Source organism: Podarcis filfolensis (assembly GCF_964270895.1).
Source record: "Podarcis filfolensis genome assembly, chromosome: 7".
Taxonomy (NCBI): Eukaryota; Metazoa; Chordata; class Lepidosauria; order Squamata; family Lacertidae; genus Podarcis; species Podarcis filfolensis.
The window spans coordinates 34,877,630-34,896,452 of record NC_139603.1 but is presented as its reverse complement, the minus strand read 5'-3'; the positions used below and the strand labels follow the sequence as shown (position 1 = coordinate 34,896,452).

At 42.8% G+C, this 18,823-nt stretch overlaps 3 protein-coding genes and 1 long non-coding RNA gene across 9 annotated transcripts in view; 1 reads left to right on the top strand and 3 right to left on the bottom strand.

The window, feature by feature from the left end:
- The window catches only part of SLC66A2 (solute carrier family 66 member 2), a 59,348-nt gene extending 56,685 nt beyond the window's left edge, over positions 1 to 2,663 (bottom strand). Inside the window, exon 1 of one of the 2 annotated variants that reach the window (XM_083624075.1) lies at positions 2,227 to 2,663. The gene's annotated coding sequence lies outside the window, so the exon portion shown is untranslated. The remainder of the gene's footprint in view (positions 1 to 2,226) is intronic. The other variant, XM_083624071.1, reaches the window with a different exon arrangement.
- Positions 2,664 to 2,716: 53 nt separating this feature from the next.
- HSBP1L1 (heat shock factor binding protein 1 like 1) lies at positions 2,717 to 12,595 on the top strand. 3 transcript variants are annotated; one of them, XR_014550664.1, is made up of 5 exons: positions 2,724 to 2,923; positions 5,019 to 5,126; positions 5,353 to 6,093; positions 10,028 to 10,155; positions 10,488 to 12,595. XR_014550664.1 is itself a non-coding variant. In XM_083624140.1 (4 exons), the coding sequence occupies exons 1-4, from the start codon at positions 2,879 to 2,881 to the stop codon at positions 10,031 to 10,033; spliced, it is 222 nt and encodes a 73-aa protein (XP_083480266.1). In that variant the 5' UTR covers positions 2,719 to 2,878; the 3' UTR covers positions 10,034 to 10,173. The 3 variants fall into 3 exon arrangements, 1 of the variants encoding a protein (XP_083480266.1); XR_014550665.1 differs by lacking the exon at positions 10,488 to 12,595 and having other exon boundaries at positions 2,717 to 2,923; positions 10,028 to 10,173; XM_083624140.1 differs by lacking the exons at positions 5,019 to 5,126; positions 10,488 to 12,595 and having other exon boundaries at positions 2,719 to 2,923; positions 5,353 to 5,431; positions 6,002 to 6,093; positions 10,028 to 10,173.
- On the bottom strand, positions 5,265 to 6,094 carry LOC310767180. Its single transcript, XR_014550666.1, has 2 exons — positions 5,989 to 6,094; positions 5,265 to 5,409 (listed from the first exon to the last, which is right to left on the bottom strand). It is a non-coding gene; the product is annotated as an uncharacterized lncRNA (long non-coding RNA).
- On the bottom strand, positions 12,315 to 18,822 carry TXNL4A (thioredoxin like 4A). 3 transcript variants are annotated; one of them, XM_083624124.1, is made up of 4 exons: positions 18,712 to 18,822; positions 17,363 to 17,535; positions 13,044 to 13,147; positions 12,315 to 12,675 (listed from the first exon to the last, which is right to left on the bottom strand). In XM_083624124.1, the coding sequence occupies exons 2-4, from the start codon at positions 17,513 to 17,515 to the stop codon at positions 12,504 to 12,506; spliced, it is 429 nt and encodes a 142-aa protein (XP_083480250.1). In that variant the 5' UTR covers positions 17,516 to 17,535; positions 18,712 to 18,822; the 3' UTR covers positions 12,315 to 12,503. The 3 variants fall into 3 exon arrangements, with proteins under 3 accessions (XP_083480250.1, XP_083480251.1, XP_083480252.1); XM_083624125.1 differs by lacking the exon at positions 18,712 to 18,822 and adding an exon at positions 18,357 to 18,702; XM_083624126.1 differs by lacking the exons at positions 17,363 to 17,535; positions 18,712 to 18,822 and adding an exon at positions 15,097 to 15,173.
- Between the last annotated feature and the right edge of the window lies 1 nt (position 18,823).

The following is an 18,823-nucleotide window of genomic DNA, read 5'->3' as shown; positions in this document are numbered from 1 at the left end:
CAGGCTCCTCTGCTACATCAGCCTTGAGCTGGGGCAGCAAAACATAAAATCATTGAATTGTAGAGTTGGACCAGACCATGAGGGTCTCTCATGCAACTCAGTAAATATATATAAGAAATAGGTTACGGATATATTGATAGCAAAGTAAGAAGAGACACCTGAAAATGATCTAGAATGTGCCTTGTATTTTATTTTAAAGTGATCTGTGATATTTCATGCATCTCAGTTATAAGCTAAATTACTGTCAAGGGGTCAGAGAAACCTTTGTTCCATAAATAGCTGTTCTATGTCAGCTTAAGTAACAGCATATACTTCACAGTTGCTAGAGGTCACACATCTCATGTGGCAGTCATCATGCATCTTGTTCTAGCACACACTTGCTCATATCACAGCCTGACTATAATGAATCCCATGCAGTTCTTCTTAATGGCTACGATGGAAGCTAGCTTCAGCCAGTCACACAAAACAGTCTACCTCCCTTTATTTTCTTTTATCAAACCGTGCATGAACAAGGAAACAATGTCCTGCTGGAACTGATTATCTGCAGGAGAGGAAGGCAGGAGATGAACCCCCATCATTCAGCCCACACACAGATCCAGCACCAAGGGCCTTCTGGCGGTTCCCTCATTGTGAGAAGTGAGGTTCAGGGAACCAGGCAGAGGGCCTTCTCAGTAGTGGCACCCGCCCTGTGGAACACCCTCCCATCAGATATCAAGGAAATAAGCAGCTATCCTATTTTTAAAAGACACCTGAAGGCAGCCTTGTTTAGGGAAGTTTTTAATATTTAATGTTGTATTGTTTTTAACACTCGATTGGGAGCTGCCCAGAGTGGCTGAGGAAACTCAGCCAGATGGGTGGGGTATAAATAATAAATTATTATTATTATTATTATTATTATGAAGAAATTAACCTTTGGCAATGCAGCAGCCTAACAAGCAGGCTTCCTCCCTCAATTTCTTTTCTTTTCTTTTTTACTAAGATATCCCACCCTCTTCATTATCAAATGGCACACATCCAGCATTTCCCATCAAGCCTAATTTAACCACAAGTATTCCTGCCAGCCTTTCACCTACAATTATTTTTGCAGATTGATACAATCTGTAGAGCTGGAGGAAGCACACGGTGGCCTCTGACACTAGCCAAGGGGCCAAAGGCTTTTGGAAAGCTGCAGTCCCTGCCCCACCAGGAAGAAACTGTGGGAAGAGAAATACCATTCCATCTTCAATCACATTCCCATCTCACCTATCCTTCCATTACTATTGGATGCCATCTTCAGTTCTCACATCTCAATTGCCAATCCTCAACTTTTCCCCTTATCTTTTGTCACGTCTAACCAACATGGACAGGAGACTTTATACTTATACTGCCCAGCATACTCCTGACCAAAATAAAACACAAATCATATTAAGAACAAAATGGCAGTATTTGGTCTGCGGCTCAGCAACATATGGGACTCCCTAGCTGAGCTATGGTGTTCTGTGTGGCACTGGACAAGTAATTTTTCCTCCCCACAGTTGCCATTTATGACATGGAAACATTTACAGGTCATAATGAAACTAGAAATGCAGTTGAGATTAATATGATAAAGTTTAAACAACACATATGCATGTAACCATCAATAATAAGCTTTGTAATAATAATCTTTGTCGTTTTTGTAAATACGGATATATTCAGTCAGGTATCCGTTTATCCAGTTTTTTTGGATGACTCCCAGAAAGCTCAAAGAAAAGCAGTCACAATCTACAGTACTAGTATAACTTGTTCTGCCAGTTTCTCACACATATTTTTTCAGCAAATGCAAGCCATCTGTGTACTCAAGAGTGAGCAGGAACATTTGAGAGTATGTTTCAACCTTAATTATGGTTGCCAGACACTCCTTCTTTAAAGAATTCCTCATTGACAACACGGAGATATGTGGCCTGCGTTTCCTTCCAAATATTATGGTCAGGATCTCAAGAACTGTGAAACCAGTTCTGCCAGTCCAGCAGGGCTTTTGACTTGTTTTCTCTAGCACCATAGTCTCCTTTCCCTGCCAGATGACAGCTAGCTATTGAAACTGAGGGGCGCCATTGAGGCTCCCAGCCTTTGTGTGTGTGTGTGCGCGCAAATGGGTGCCAACTGGGTCTTTGACCAGGGTGAAATAAAGCCTTGTTTCGCCTGGGATATGCGTGGTGCACATCTACAGTGGGACATACACTTAAATAATGATGAAATGACCATACTTACCAGGATTATGTCTCCTCTCCTTTGTTTTCTTGATGTTATGCACTTTCTTATCAATTAAAAAGTATTTTCTTTTTTTATAGAAAAGTTCTCTCTTCTTGTTGTTTTTACTATATTTGATGGGGGGAGGGGTTTATGTTCAGAGCCACATGAGAGAGGGAATACTGTATATATACTATATACAGTGATTTTTTTCTGGGGGGATGCATACCCCTAAACATTGTGTGAATCTAAGTTTGGCCTCATTGAGGGGCAGTATTTCAATATGAGCAGAAAAATGAGAATACCCCTAAACATTTTTAAAGAGAAAAAAAAACACTGCATGAATACATCCCTCAACTTGTACTATTCATTGAAACATCCAAGCTGTGCCTTGAATGTTGGAAGTTGGCAGTTGGCGGGGGAACTAAGCGCGGCCTTCCCTCAACGGCTGCCGCCTGGCGACAAGGCACGCGGGTGGGTCGCTACGGGGGCGGAGGCGGGCAGGCTCAACGGCCACCACTACCCAGTCGCCGCGCAGGCGCGGGGCTGAAGGCGCGCGCCGCCGGCTCCCGCTTCTCCCACTAGCCTGCCAAACAGCGGCCGTTTGAGGAGGGAAGAGCGGGAAGGCGAGGGACGAGGCGGCGGCGGCGCCACCACAGCGAGGGAGGACAGGATGGCGGACAACGACCCTCAGAGCGCCAGGGAGCTCTCTCAGTTCGTGAGTGCTGGACGCTGCCTCGCATTTGGCAGCGCCTCTCGGGGCTGCGTGGGTTTTAGCTCGAAGGCTGCGCCTCCCTCACGAAATGTGTCGCTGCGTGGAGTGAGGGGACGGGTCTCGTCGCTGCTTTGGCAATAAATGGGGCGTGGGAAAAATGGGGTACTACTTCTAGCGGGTCAGGGAGAAATCCAGCCGTCGAAGATTTCGCCAACTTGGAGCCGCAGGGAAGGCGGTCCATTAAGGGGGGGGGGAGTTCTTGCCTCTCAGAAAAAGGTAGCTGAAGGCAGAGAGGGCAGAAATACGGAAAGGCTTTTAAAAGGGACAACGACGACACGGTTATTCCTCTTAACTGAAGGTTTCACGTCCTATGTTGCCACTTTGGTAGTTAATACCACTTTCAACTTTGCCTTTCCTCCAGGAAATGAGGCTATATACTTTTAATTCGCATCACAGTCCTAACCAGGAGATAAGAAATATGAAGTATGCAGATAAGTGCAGGAGTCTTAAAACGATACTTTCATTTTAGTAATTAATCCTTGCCCCTGTTTCATTTTCATACTTCACAGGCGTGTCATATAGGTTGTGCCACACAAAGAAATCTTAGCCGATTAATAATGAGTTTTAGTCAAATCGGTTCCCGTCTGTCTGCCCAAGTCAGCATACAAGACAAAGCGGTTTTAAAGGGAGAAACAGTTTGTTCTCATCTTAGCTGATGTACACATGAGCTGCAGAGGGAATGAGGACTTGTATTGCATTTCAAAATTAATAACAGTGCAATAATCTTATCATTGCAGCTTTTTAGTTGATGAGACTGCTATATTGCATTAACTAATTAATCAACAAAAGGTTGCTGTACTAATAGCCACCAACCGATTGTTTCACTGTTCATACACAGAAATTCATATTTGTTATAGGTAACAAAAGCCGCAAGGGGAAGTGTTCCTACTTGAATTCTATATATCTTAATCACAACTGGTAGAGTAAATGTAACTTTTAAAGTATATACAATACAATCATCTTCTCTCAGCTGGATATGGGCATGTTTTCTATTTTTAGGATGCTGACAGGTACATATATACTAACTTTACAATACACAGTTGTTGCACACTCTGCTTACAAGATTCTCATTTCCCAATAGCATGTTACATAATGGATTCATCCTTGAGCTTCATTGTTCTTTTTTAATTACACATTGATAATTACAGCTTCCATGTCAAATATAAATTCTTGGTGTGCCAAGCACTTATGCAATAATTTCTACCCCCACCCCTGAGCATATTAGTAACATTCACACATAAACAGAAATGTTACACAGAAAAAATATGTTGTTGAAACAGATTGGCAGAGCAATCTCAGTGTGATGGGTGGGGAGATTTAATGGTGGAAGAAGCACTGTGTCTGAGTCCCACTGGGCTTGTCATTCAGTTTTCTTTCCCAACAATTCCAGTGTTCTTGTTTTTTGTTTCATTTGGTTTTCAGTTTTGCTCCTATTGAGTCCCATGGGACAAATTCCCTACACCAGCTCCAGGGCTGGTGTAGTTTTCTTCTAATTTGGATGGTCTATCCAGGAAATGGAAACTTTGGATCCAATGCATCATTCAATCTGCCCTCCCCCAGAGAATGAACCATCTTGCATCAGAGCACTGGTGCTGCAGCAGAGCTGAAACCTCTGTGGCCACAACAAAGAGGTCTCCAAGAATAAAATTCTCTCTCCACATTCATAGTGAGGCATCTACAATATCCCTTAAGAAAGTTTCTCAGTGACCATAGGACTGTGCTCTTCCATTCATAATCTTACTTTTCCTCTGGGTCCCTCTATCCTTACTTTATCTAGACATCTACCATACTGTTGTTTTAAACCACAATTTTCCTTGGTCCCTGAGCCATGGGCATAGCCAGGGTTAATTTAGGGGGGCACACATTGTGTTGGGGGGCAGAACCGAGTTATCTGCGATGCAATTGGTCAGTTAAGTATTTTTATTTATTTACTTGATTTAGGGGGGCAGCTGCTCCCCCTGGCTACACCCATGGGTCCCTCCATTCCTACTTTACTAGATATCTGCACTTGTTTAAAACACCCACTTTTTTCTTTCAGGATTCTTTCCTTCTCACTGTACTCAACCTTTTCCCTCTTCCATTCCTCATCTGACTCATGTGAGAGAGATAAAGGATGTGGAGCCCTAAAATATTCCATTGTATGAAGGTACTTTACGCAAACCTCTGCCAATGTTCAAAATTGCTGTTCTCCTTTGTTTCTTCCATGCATTTTACAATACCTTCCTTTAGTCAGCCTTAATATGTAGCTAGCATTTCCTATCCCAGTGTACAAATCCAAGCCGACTATTTTTATGCCATTTTATTACAGCAAATTGATGGACTCATTTTCCAACAGCATAAACACATTTTGCTAACCGTATCTTTTTTTCCAGGCAGAAAATCTACTACAACAGTTACAGGAAAACTTTCAAGCACTGACGGACAAATTACTTCTAAGAAATATCCTTTTCAGTTTATTTTCTAAAACTAATCACAAATTCTGCCGATTGATCACACTTTTGAAGCCATTTATGTAACCTGCTTGATTTATAATTACCAATTTTTTTTTCAAAATACTGCTTATGATTCTAAAAGTTGGATAAAAATACATTCAAATATATTGTAATAAGAATTGCTAAAAAGAAATTGTACAAATTGCCTGGAACAGTAATCAGTGATGGGAATCCAATAAATCTTATGCAAATACATAAGGGAGCCCAGTAGCTCTCATTTATTACTTCAGTCCACCAAGGGCCATTAAAGGGCCATAGAGAAGCTATACCCGTCATTTATACTGACCAATGCCTTTAAAACAAAAATCTTATGCCTACACAGAAGTAAGTTCCATTGAATTCACCGAGCATGCATATAGGATTGCAGCCTGTTTTCTCAGTCAAAACCACTCTTGACTGGCATGTCCTTCAGTTTCATGTCACTTTGAGCATTAGACTATACCTGGTGAAAGGGCAATCTGTTTTTCCACTGCTTGATTACTAAAGACAAAGAAAACAACCACAATGCTCTTTAACCTTTTATTACCAGATGAAATGGGCGAGCGCATAGATGATTTAGAGAAGCATGTTACTGGACTAATGGCACAAGCTGGGATAGAAAACACCAGTGAAGAACTAACGGTAAGATTCTGGTTATGTTAACTAATGTGGTATTGATAGTCATCTGTCTGTGAGTATAATATTTTTGAAACACCAGTTCAGACGAAAACACTCTCAGTGTTCTTTTTGTTTGGGCTGCAGTAATACATTACATTGATTGATTGATTGATTGATTGATTGATTGATTGACTGACTGATTGGTTGAAGATTAATAGCCACCCTTCAATGATACAGATTTATTGATAAAATCCTTTTCAAAACAAAACCTTTTTCTTTCTTAAAAAGACCAGCAAATAGCTCAACAGAGAAGGCTAAATCAATGATTCATTAAAAAAATTTAAAGTCATGAATACATTTTTTACAAACAAAATTTAAAGTACCTGAGCAAACTAGTACATTTTATTTAGCTCGTACATGTCAAAAATCCTGAGTGTAGGACTGCGCTTCACAGAGAAGGCTCTTCCATGTCATTACCAAATTAGCATCTCCTAACAATGGAAAGTGTCAGGGAACTGCCATCGGAACTAGAGGAGGAGGCGAGGCTCCACAGCGATGCTGGAGAGGGGCCAAGCAGGGAGAGAGGCAGGTCTCCGGCTGGGGAAGAAAATCAGCGCAACACCAGGGATAGAGGGGGGCCGATGGGGGAAGCAGAGAGGAGGCTCCAGGACTCTTCGCAGGAGACCAGCGAGGAGAGCACAGGTCCTCCGCTGCCCACACCCACCCTGCGCAGAAGACTTCCGCGCAGGGAAAGTAGGCGGCGACTTGGCGTCAAAGAACTTCTTTGCTGGAAGACGTTCAAGAAACGCCCACTGACGGATTCTGCTAGCGACTGAACAGCCACGGAGTGGATGGCTGTCCAGACAGAAACGGTTTAACCAGGCAACCTAGCCCGGAGCGGCGGTAACTTACGCACAAGCAATCCCTAAAGCCATTACAGCAATCCGTCAGTCCCTGAAGTTGCTTGTGCGCAGCGACAGACAGGGGAGCATAATGAGTCAAACCGGAGAAGCCGGCGCCACGGAGTGAGCAGCTGGAGTGCAGAATCTGGTGGAGAGGAACCGAGATTTAGAACAGCATGTGGCTCTGCTGACGGCGAGGCTGGACGAACGGAGGGCTCAGGATACCAAGGTCAGACCCACCCCCATCGTAAGGAAGGTACCGGGGCTGGTGCACAAGTTTGGGGGGAAGCCCCAGGACTACAACGCGTTCCGAACGGAAATAGAGTACGCTTTGGAACTGCAGCATGATGACTTTGCGGATGATGGGGAGAGGGTGGCCTACATTGTGGGGCATCTGGAGGATGAGGCACGGGAATGGATCAGGCCCCTAATGGCAACGCAAAATGCCGCCTTGAAAGACGTCAGGAAATTTTTTCAGGCAATGAATGCAATGTATTCCAGCGAAGTGGAGCAAAATGTGGTTCAACGGCAGTTGATGGGGTGCAAGCAGGGGAGCCAATCTGTTAGAGACTACTGGTCGCGCTTTGCGATGTTAATCCACCAGCTTGGGTGGGATCTGGACGCTGAACCCATTCAGATGTTGTTTGAGGAGGCGTTGTCCCCAACGGTCAAGGATGAGCTTTCCCGTGCGCCCTGCCCGCAGTCGATGGACCAGCTGACCAAGGCTGTGCTTGCGATTGGCGTAAGACAGGAAGCGCGGGCTCAGGAGAAGAGCGAAGGGAGAGGGGAACGTTGCCATGACTACCGCATTCCTGAAATACCGAGGCAGCCTTCCCAGCCGGCTGAGCCAATGGAAATAGATGGCGCGTGCGCGTGCGAGGTTTCAAACTCCACTGAAGGGCGCAAGAGGGAGGGAAAGGATTGGAAAACCCACAAGAAGTGTTTCCTCTGCCAACGGCCAGGACATTTTGCCAGGGTCTGCCCTCAAAGAAAGGCCTGGCAAGGGATGGTGGGAGCTGCTGGCTGTGAGGGGAAGGGGGAAATGGATCAGGCCCAGGGAAACGGCCAAGCTTGGCTGCCAATCAGCGGGGGCAGCAGCCAAGCCAACAACCAATAGAAGTGCCCCAACCAGACCCTCCCAGGGCAGCTATAGCCATAGAAGTGGTGCTAGAACTCCCAAATGGGCACCCAGTCAAGGTGAAGGGGCTGCTGGATTCAGGCAGTTCCTGCAATTTCTTCAGCAAGAGCTTCGCTCTAGAACACCAACTCCACCTGCTGCCTCTGGATTTTCCCTTGCAAGTGACAACCATCGACGGCAGGGAACTTCTGGGAGGAGCAATTTGGCACTACCGACAACGAGGAGGACTTTGAGGGTTTTCCTGCCCCTGAAGAGGAGGGAGGAGAAGCATCGGAGAGGGAAGATTCAGACTGGGAGGCCCACCCCGCGGGGAGAGATCAGAGCGGGTGGGAAGCGGGTTTTGAATCCTCTGAGGATGGCGACAGCTCCTTCCGGGGATTCCCTGCATCGTCGGCCGAGGACAGGGACGAAGTTGGATCCAAAGGTCGGGCCGGGGGTGGAGGGGGTTCTGGGGGGGGAGATGGATGTCAGGGAACTGCCATCGGAACTAGAGGAGGAGGCGAGGCTCCACAGCGATGCTGGAGAGGGGCCAAGCAGGGAGAGAGGCAGGTCTCCGGCTGGGGAAGAAAATCAGCGCAACACCAGGGATAGAGGGGAGCCGATGGGGGAAGCAGAGAGGAGGCTCCAGGACTCTTCGCAGGAGACCAGCGAGGAGAGCACAGGTCCTCCGCTGCCCACACCCACCCTGCGCAGAAGACTTCCGCGCAGGGAAAGTAGGCGGCGACTTGGCATCAAATAACTTCTTTGCTGGAAGAGGTTCAAAAAACGCCCACTGACGGATTCTGCTAGTGACTGAACAGCCACGGAGTGGATGGCTGTCCAGACAGAAACGGTTTAACCAGGCAACCTAGCCCAGAGCAGCGGTAACTTACGCACAAGCAACCCCTAAAGCCATTACAGAAAGTGAGGGAAATCCCCCTCTGCTAATATTAAAGCATGGACAGGCTAATAGAGGTAGAAGTTAACTCAAGCCAATGAGAGAAGCAGTTATTTTAAGAGTGTATTCAACAACTGAGTACTCAAAAGTGCTTGGGTGTGGAAAAGAAGGTATGAATGCATAGTAGTTTAATTACAATGCAAATGTAGGTGAGTTTCTGCAAGACAGATAACACTCAACTGAGTGTAGGGAAGACATGCAGTTACAGATAGTTCAGAGAAACTAAAATAAAGTAGATGCAGCATGTTGCAGAAGAATGGCATAGCAGATGCCTGTTTGTTGTTTAGTCGTTTAGTCGTGTCCGACTCTTCGTGACCCCATGGACCAGAGCATGCCAGGCACTTCTGTCTTCCACTGCCTCCCGCAGTTTGGTCAAACTCATGCTGGTAGCTTCGAAGACACTATCCAACCATCTCGTCCTCTGTCGTCCCCTTCTCCTTGTGCCCTCCATCTTTCCCAACATCAGGGTCTTTTCCAGGGAGTCTTCTCTTCTCATGAGGTGGCCAAAGTATTGGAGCCTCAGCTTCACGATCTGTCCTTCCAGTGAGCACTCAGGGCTGATTTCCTTAAGAATGGATAGGTTTGATCTTCTTGCAGTCCACGGGACTCTCAATAGTCTCCTCCAGCACCATAATTCAAAAGCATCAATTCTTCAGCAATCAGCCTTCTTTATGGTCCAGCTCTCACTTCCATACATCACTACTGGGAAAACCATAGCTTTTACTATACGGACCTGATGCCTGTTTAGCATAGCTAAATATTCTGTCATAGGAATATTCTGACATTATATTGTTCTAGTACAAAAAAATTCACCAGAAAAATGTGTCTACTCATTCAGTGGCATTCTTTTCATTATAAATTAGAAGAATATGTAAATGTGTAATGTGATAATGAAAGTCTATTTAGAGGCCAAATTCAGGCCTGATGGTTTCATTTTCCTAATTTTAACTCAAGCCTTGTGCTAATATTAATTTTGTGCAGCACTGAAGAGGGAGACATGAAAATGACAAAAAACCTACACTTGGAACTGAATAACTGTATGGCTATAGCGGAAGAAAAATCAAGCAGAACATGTAAAGTCACTTGCATTCATTATTTCTCTAATGAAGGTATCATTTGCTTTTAAACACGTTTGCATGAGTCAAAGTCATTATTCATCCTTGAGATCGGTGGACTACTTAAGTTTACCTGTGTGTCTAACATTGGAATCACCCCAACGAACACTGAAACCTAGTTTACTGTAACAGTGAAGACCATGGTGATTCATATTTTTATCAGCATAATATAAACAAACACAGATTATGTTCATGTAAGTTTCCATTGTATTTTTGCCCACGGGTTCTTATCTTTCCCTAGGGTTGTCCGCTGTGCCAGTTTTGTTGCTCAACAACTTTGGGCAAAACTAAATAAAGCTCAACAACCCTACTTTTCCTCTTGGTAGATCATACAGGGATAAATGTTATGAGCACCAGATGAGAAGAGACCATACTAAGACTAACACAACTGGGAAAAAGTTCAGAAGTTTGCATTCTCCTATGTTCCCTCCCCCCACCTCATTGGCTGACTAGTACCAGTATGAGTTGCATGTTTTGAACTCTGACCACTGCATGCCACTGGAGCACAGACCAGCCAGAACTAAATTGATTTTAATTCTCAGGATAAATTCAAGATATTAGGTGTCTTAATTATGTAAGAACCGTAACCCAGAAGCACACAAGCCTATGTCAACTTCTAACACCATTAATTATGTGAATTACACAAATAAACCTAGGAACCAGTGGCAGGTTTATATATACGCACAGAATTAGGGGCCCCTGAGGCTGAGCAGCCCCAAAATTATTAATATAAATTTTTAACTGAGAGGATACTTTTGAAACAAATAAGGAATTGCCACTGCTGAATTATAGTGTTTTAGTTTCGTTTCTACAAAATATTTGTGTGTAGAGGCCAAACAAAATATTTCTTTTTGAAGGAAATTCCTATATATCTCCTTTCAGTAAAAACTGTAGTAAGTAAAGGTAATGGACTCCTGGACAGTTAAGTCCAGTCAAACTTGACTATGAGGTGTGGCGCTCATCTCGCTTCAGGCCGAGGGAGCCGGTGTTTGTCCAGACAGCTTTCTGGGTCATGTGGCCAGTATGACTAAACCACCTCTGGTGCAGCGGAACACTGTGACGGAAGCCAGAGTGCATGAAAATGTTGTTTAGTTTCCCGTCACAGCGGTACCTATTTATTTCCACTGGTATGCTTTCGAGCTGCTAGTTTGGCAAAGCTGGGACAGAGCAACGGGAGCTCACCCCATCGCACAGATTCGAACTTCTGACTTCATAATAATCAAGCCGAAGAGGCTCAGTGGTTTAGACCACAGCACCACCCGCGTCCCTTTACCTTTTTAAAAACATAGCATAATTATGCTAAGAGGGGAGGAAATAAAAGGAGGGAGGAAAGTTGCCTTTTTTCTTCAAAGACATCCTGGGACATGTATTTCTTTTTGGCCAGCAATGGATACTGTCTGCCTTCCAAATTTCTTGAAAAATCTATACTGGAACTGCTTTAGGCTCTGAAAGTGGAACACATAAAACACTGACTGAATTCCCTTATTACAATGATTACTTAATATTACAGTGATTTGTATCAGTTGGTGCTATGCATGTTTTCTGGTATCCATGACACTTTAGATTCCCAGATTCTAAAGGTGAGCCTTAAACAATTGCTTGAATCCAAAATTCCTGCTCTGTAAGACACTTTCTACTTGCTCACACGAGAGGGATAATTCATTCCTATCCCTCCTATCTACAGACCTCCACACCCCCTGTCCACCAACCCTAGCCATCTGGTGATAGGAGAACAGTATTTGGATCCAAGCCAATCACAAAAAATGTGCCTTGTGGGACTTATACAGTGGTACCTTGGTTTTCGAACTTAATTTGTTCTGAGAGTCTGTTTGACTCCCAAAATGGTTCAGAAACCAAGGTGCGGCTTCCAATTAGCTGCAGAAGCTTCCTGCACTCAATCGGAAGCCGCGTTGGATATTAGGCTTCCAAAAAACGTCCACAAACCGGAACACTTACTTCTGGGTTTGCGGCATTCAGGAGCCAAGCCCTTCAAGTACCAAGGTACCACTGTACTGTATTTTTATATTCTGATGAAATATGGTTTATGCTGTCTAGAGGCATTTGTTATGTTTCAACTGGACATAGCTCAATCCATTCCTACAGAAAATAATAGTTTTATAAAAATATTCTGAAAAATGTAAGATTCAAAACACTTTATGTGTAAAAGACATACTTTATTTCTAAAATCAAGTAATATTTTTTTTGCATAAAAAATAAGATAACATATTTACATAAATTCAAAAATATATTCACAATGGAGACGAAAGCAAGAAAGAACACTTTATACAAAGTTTGAGTTTACGAAGCTCCAGAAGTAGACTTGTAGTAAAATGATAAAATGATCAATATCTGTATTTGGTTGAGTAGTCCTTGGGTGATACAACAAGACCTCTACCTTTACGTGCTCCTCTATAAACTGTTTCTATGATGTCAATCATCTCTTGTTTGTCCTCCATTGCCCAGTTAATTTTGTTGTTGTTACCAGTGCCTAAATCAATCATTATGTGCTTGTTTCTTTAAGAAAGGAAAGAAAAATGGGGAAGGATATTATTAATATATTATAGTTACATAGTATTTCATGTAGCCCCCATGTTCTGGAATATATACGCCTCCCTATCTCCATCTACATTTGGGCAGGATGGAGTGATTTACTTTAATGTATATTTCCTTTATACTAAAACTAGATTAGATTAATGGGGTTGTATCCAGTGCTGTACCAGTGGTATTCAACAGAAATTTGTAGTATTACAGACATCAATAAAGTTACTCTATTCTGCAGCTTATTTAGTTGCACTACATGACACAAATAAACAGATTCAGTCAAAAATTAGAGAAAGCCTGGAAAACACTTATCACCTGAAAATATACAAGTTATAGTATACCTGAAGAAAAACATGACTGTACAGGGATCGTACAGTTCATACATCTTGTTGAAGTCTGGTACTTCGGTGATATCCACAAGATAAATAACAGCAAAATTTTTCACCTATGGGAGAGGAATGTGTGTTTACAACATACTATGTTCTAAAACATTAACTGTAAGCAAAATAGCTTCACGGTACAGTGGTACCTCGGGTTACAGACACTTCAGGTTACGCAATTTCGGGTTGTGCACCGGGCCGGACCCGGAAGTACTGGAACGGGTTACTTCTGGGTTTTGGCACTCGTGCATGCGAAGCACTAAATCACGCTTTGTGCATGTACATAAGCACCAAATCGCGACCCACGTGTGCAAAGACGTGGCGCTGTGGGTTGCGAACGCTGCGGGTTGCGAACGTGCCTCCCGCATGGATCATACTCGCAACCCGAGGTTCCACTGTATTGATGTTTACAGAGAAACATGCTCACTGGGATTTGCTTCCCAAAGGATACAAGTGTTTCCCATTTTGTTTCAAAACGAAAGACACACATAACAAGAACTGAAACACAGAATACGGTTTTATATTTATGTTCAGGTCCAATCCATTTGCACTATACCCAGTAGCGGCCAGAATTCAACGATTGTTCTTCTGCAAGCTTTAGGAAATCTCAAGCTATTACAGTTGTTCAGTATTAATTTGCACAGAATCTTCATTAGTTTACAGCTCCCACCTAATGCAATAGGTCATACTGATACTGTGGCAGTGATGATTGAAACAGCTTAATTTTAAAAAACACACTGTTCTGCAAATGCCAATGAGTTTAACACTTCAGACATATTTTACTAGCATATAAAAGATTTGGGAAGGAGGAAAAACAAGAAGGTCAGGGTCGCCAGTGTGGTGCCTGTGGGCCACAGTGTGCCCACCAGTATCTCCTATAAGACCCACAAAAAGTCTCAGTAAATATCCCTTCAAAAATTCACAATACAAGAAACTTTGCTGTTTCTGCTCAGTTCCTGTTTACCTCTCCTATTTTAGACACACACCTGTAAACACATCCATATTTCATTGGATGCCAGGACTGGATACAAAAAGGTTCAAAAAGGGGTGAGGGGCTGCCAGCTCTGCAGGAAAGGAGTGACATAACTGGGCTCCTGGGCCTCACAGGGGGCCACAGAAAGAACGTTGTTGGTAAAGGGAGCCGTGGACCCAAAAAAGGTTGAAAACCTTTGCAACACACTAATATACACATAAACCTGTAAGAACCTATGCATAAGTATCTATTTTTAATACAGTGGAATATATGTTTCTTAAGGCACTTATAACCCTCCTACAAGACTTATTGAGAATTCTGAAAATTTAAAAATATTTGACCCTTGTGTTAGTATTAAAACCCTAAAACATGATGACAAACTTTCAATGTTCAAAGACCAGGAAATAAAATGTCTCATTATGCCAAGGAGTTCATTTTTTATTTTGAATGCTAGAGACAGAGAGACCCCATTCCGCTTACAAAACAGTAATTTCCAAAATGGTTTTACAATCAATCCATCTCCCAGGGACTATGGGAATTGTAGCTTTGTGAGGGAATAGGGGTCTAGCAGCTCTCAGCTCCTTTGACAAACTAGTTCTAAGGGTCCTTTGGGGGAATCTATGACTGTTTAAAATAGTATGACACCGCTTTAAATGTTTAGTGATGATGGGGTCAGATATGCAACTCATAAGAACAGAAGCAGACAAATATTCTTAAAAGTCTTTTTCTTTAGCGGCACATATTGGCAAAGTTTTTGTTTTGCTGGACCTGACAGGAAGTCACTGTTGTTAACTTTTACACCCCAGAACTGCATGGTTATATTGGAAATTATGCATAGTGTATCAGAGAAGGAGCATAAACAGTGGAAGAACAAGCTGCACTTACTGGAAATTCTATCTAAGAAAGTGACCAGCATGGAAACTGGAAACTTCAGTGCTCACTGTCAACTAAATTTTCTCCCAGTGCAGAATATAACTGTAGCATAACAATAGGTTTGCATGATGGTTCTAGTGTAAATATGCAGTACAACTGATTACTCACTCTTTGTACAGCAGTGATATCCGAACAGGACTTGTAAGCAAGAAGATGAGGAAGGATCACCCTCTTTAATCTGCTATTTCTGCAGAGGGAGATGTTCAAATACAAAGTTACATTGTTCTTTTCCCCCCACGTAAAATTTAAGTGCCAATAAGCTTGCCAAGTTACTAGTTTTTCAACTACAGTGGACGCTCGGGTTGCAAACGTGATCCGTGCGGGATGCACATTTGCAACCTGCAGCAGCGTGTCTGCGCACGCGTGGGTTCCGATTCAGCACTTCTGTGCATGCACAAAGCGTGATTTAGCACTTCTGTGCATGCGCGACTGCTGAAACCCGGAAGTAACCCGTTCCAGTACTTCCGGGTTTCAGCGGTCCACAAACTGAAAAAATGCAACCTGAAGTGTCTGTAACCCGAGGTAGGACTATATTACTATCTATAAAAAGTATTCCAAAGAATATTATGTCCTTTTCCTTGACATCTCCTTGACAATGTTTCTCCCACCTATTAATATTTCTAGCTATATTTTCCTTTAGAATGTCAAAATACTAAATAGTTATGTCTCAATTTTGGTACATGAACTTACTATATTTGCCCTGAAGTTTAAAGTCAATTTGTCTTTTATTGCTCAGAAGCAGTAATACAAGCAATTGGATTGCCTTTAGGGTTGTTTTCATAACAGGGTTGTTTGAATTCTATGCTGTTATTAATAGCATATGTATGAATTTTATTATTTTCAATTTCACAAAAACTTCTGCAATGCAATTTTATATAAGGTTAGATCCAAAGGTGCCCTTCATGTGACAGAAAGAGTCCTATTTTATTTCAGCCCCCAAAACTTCTGCAACTACCTTTAGCATATTTGCTGCTTTAAAATATATGCCAAACCTTCCTCATCTAAAACCTATCCAAATACCGGTAAATTCTTTACAATGGTATAGAACACTGTTTTTCAAACTATGTTCCAATAATGCAGAGGTTCCTGGAAGCTTATCGGGGGCTTGAAGGCATTCTTAATATCAGCACCCAAACTGTGGAATGCCCTCCTTTCCCAGATCCAACTGGTGCTGAAACCGATAGATTTTCAGCATCAGTTAAAATCATACCTATTCACCCAGGTTTTTTGCTAAACTGGTATACAGTTGTGTAGCCTGCTCTCAGTGACTTATCAATCTGTTGCAAGTGATTAAGAATTTTTAGCATTTTGTTTTATGAAAATGATTTCATTGTGAATGGTGTATTTATTTTGTATATTGTAAACCATTCTGGGATCATTTTTAATGATAAACAGGTTAGATGAATATTAAGATCAGCATTAGGTCTACCCTAAACTATGGCTTGCAAATCCCTCTCAATCTTCCTCTCTGATACAAAGCTGTGGGAAAATTAGGGTTCCATTCTAGGATATAATTTCAATTAACATGATGCAATAATCAGATCTGAAAGGCTTATCCAGGCCTTTACATGAGGTAGTTAAACCAAACCCCTAGAACTTTCTTCAATAATGCAGGAGTGCTGCAGCAGATAAGTAAAGAACAAGCTTCCTCAACCTCAGCCTTCCAAATGTTTTAGGCCTACAACTCCCATGATCCCTAGCTAGCAGGACCAGGGGTTAGGGATGATGGGAATTGCAGTCTCAAAACATCTGAAGGGCTGAGGTTGAGGAAGCCTGGTAAAGTTTTTCAGTAGAAAAGCTGATTTGGAAACAATTACTCTACAGTAAGAAACAGTTAACAAACAAAATTAAAGGACCACAACTGCATAAAACAATCAAACGAATGGCAATATAACATTGAAGAAATACAAAAACTTTGCCTTGTTCTGCCTCCTTTTGTGATTCCAATTCAATTTCATTCATTGCAACCACAAAGATTACAAGTTTAGGAAAGTCAGTAACTTTTGTATTCTGGCAAGAACCAATATAATTCATTATTATAGCATAATATGAACTTTCCTTTGCTCCCCTCCCTTGTACCGCTCCCACAAAATTGTGCTCCAGGGGGTTGGAAGACCCTCAGGCAGGTTTCAGGAGTGCTACAGAGGGCAGAGAGAAAGTCTCGTGATACAAGAGGAAGCCTACTCACATGACTCTGGATGTGTGCGACCTTTACTGAAAAAAATATTTTACATAAAAACCATGCATTTCAGTTGTTCCTTCTCAGATAAAAATGTAAACGAAATAATTGGCATGTTTTCTCATAAATGTTTTTGGTTTAATATATAAATATGGATTAAATGGATATAATACAATATCAATAAAAATGAAATACCTTCTCAGCAATACTATATAAAACTTCGTCCATTTTCATACATGTTGGATCCCAGTCATGCCCAAAACGAATGACCACCACACGGTCTTCTTCTGAAAGAATGGCCTGGTCTACTTGCCAGCCATTGTGTAAATGTGGAAGCATATACGACATTTTCAAAATATGTGTAAGACCTGTAGGAGAAAACAGAACAAGACAATAATTTACAGTTCAGGTTCAGTGTGCCCAATGTTACAAAAAAAGTTTGATTCAAGACAGCAATTTGTTAAATTTTGACTGGTAAACTCACGAAGTGAATTCTTGTGTAAGGCAAGCAAATTGTTATATAATTAGTTTACCCTGTTATTCCAGCCAAGGTTAAGCTACCATAGCAGACTGCATAGTCAATGGTGTAACATAATTGGGGATGTGTTGATGGGGGAGGTCAATTCTTCTGGTCCATGACAGTTGGTAATAAGTTCAGATTGTTCTCTCCAAAAGGAAGGAAGAGAACTTACAGGTGACTTTGGGGTCTGGCTGGGATCAGCCAAAAGAAAACAAGGGCATGATTAAAGGTTAATGTGAAGTTCTAAATCAGGTATGTCCAACAGGTCGAATGCAATCTACTGGTTGATCACAGGGTGTTCCTGGTCAATCCTGATCCTGGTCGATCTTTGGACCCCTAGCGATCTCTATTTTTTTAAAAAAGGGTAGATCACTGTCAGTTGTTTTTTAATACTGTGAGTAGATCACAGTCTCTTGGGAGTTGGACGTGCCTGCTCTAAATGACATGGAACCAAAAAGATAGACAGGACCATATGATACACCCCAAATATCAATATCATTTTTAAGAGGCCCTTAAATTGAAGGAGAAACCTTCAGTTACCCTGGGATAAGGGCATTTTCGTGTTTTGTGCCCTGGATCTGTAACACCTTCCCCTGACTTCGAGCCTGATCTCCTTCTAGGTGAAGTGCCTATCATATGCCCAGGCCTTTTGAAACCATTTTATCTTACATCCTCCTAGTCAAGTCCTCTTCCCTCATGTTCCAGCTGCTCTCCTGTCTGTTCAGGTTTTTATATATATGCAATAATTGTTCTGACCCTTCCGAGAGCCGTTCTGCACGTTTTCGAGCCGCAGAGCAACACATAAACGCGGCCAAATAGGGTAGCGTCGTCTTGACCAGGGCTATGGCACGGGCTGTGAGATAAGAGTGGGGTAAGGAAAACAGAGGCCGGTTTAAGGTTCCGTGGGATTCTGCAAACCCCAAGGGATGGGGAGCTTGCGGCCCTCCTAACGCTGCTGAACTACTCCGTCTCCCGACCGTTCACCCGCCCGCGGACTCCAGCCCGCCAGATAACAGCCACTCACCGAACGCAAAGGAAAAACGACTGCAACGGCTCCCCACAGGCGCCTCGAAGGACACGTGCGCGCTCGCGACGACCGGCGGCCGCCGAACTCAGAGGCCGGGCGGGGTGGGGGG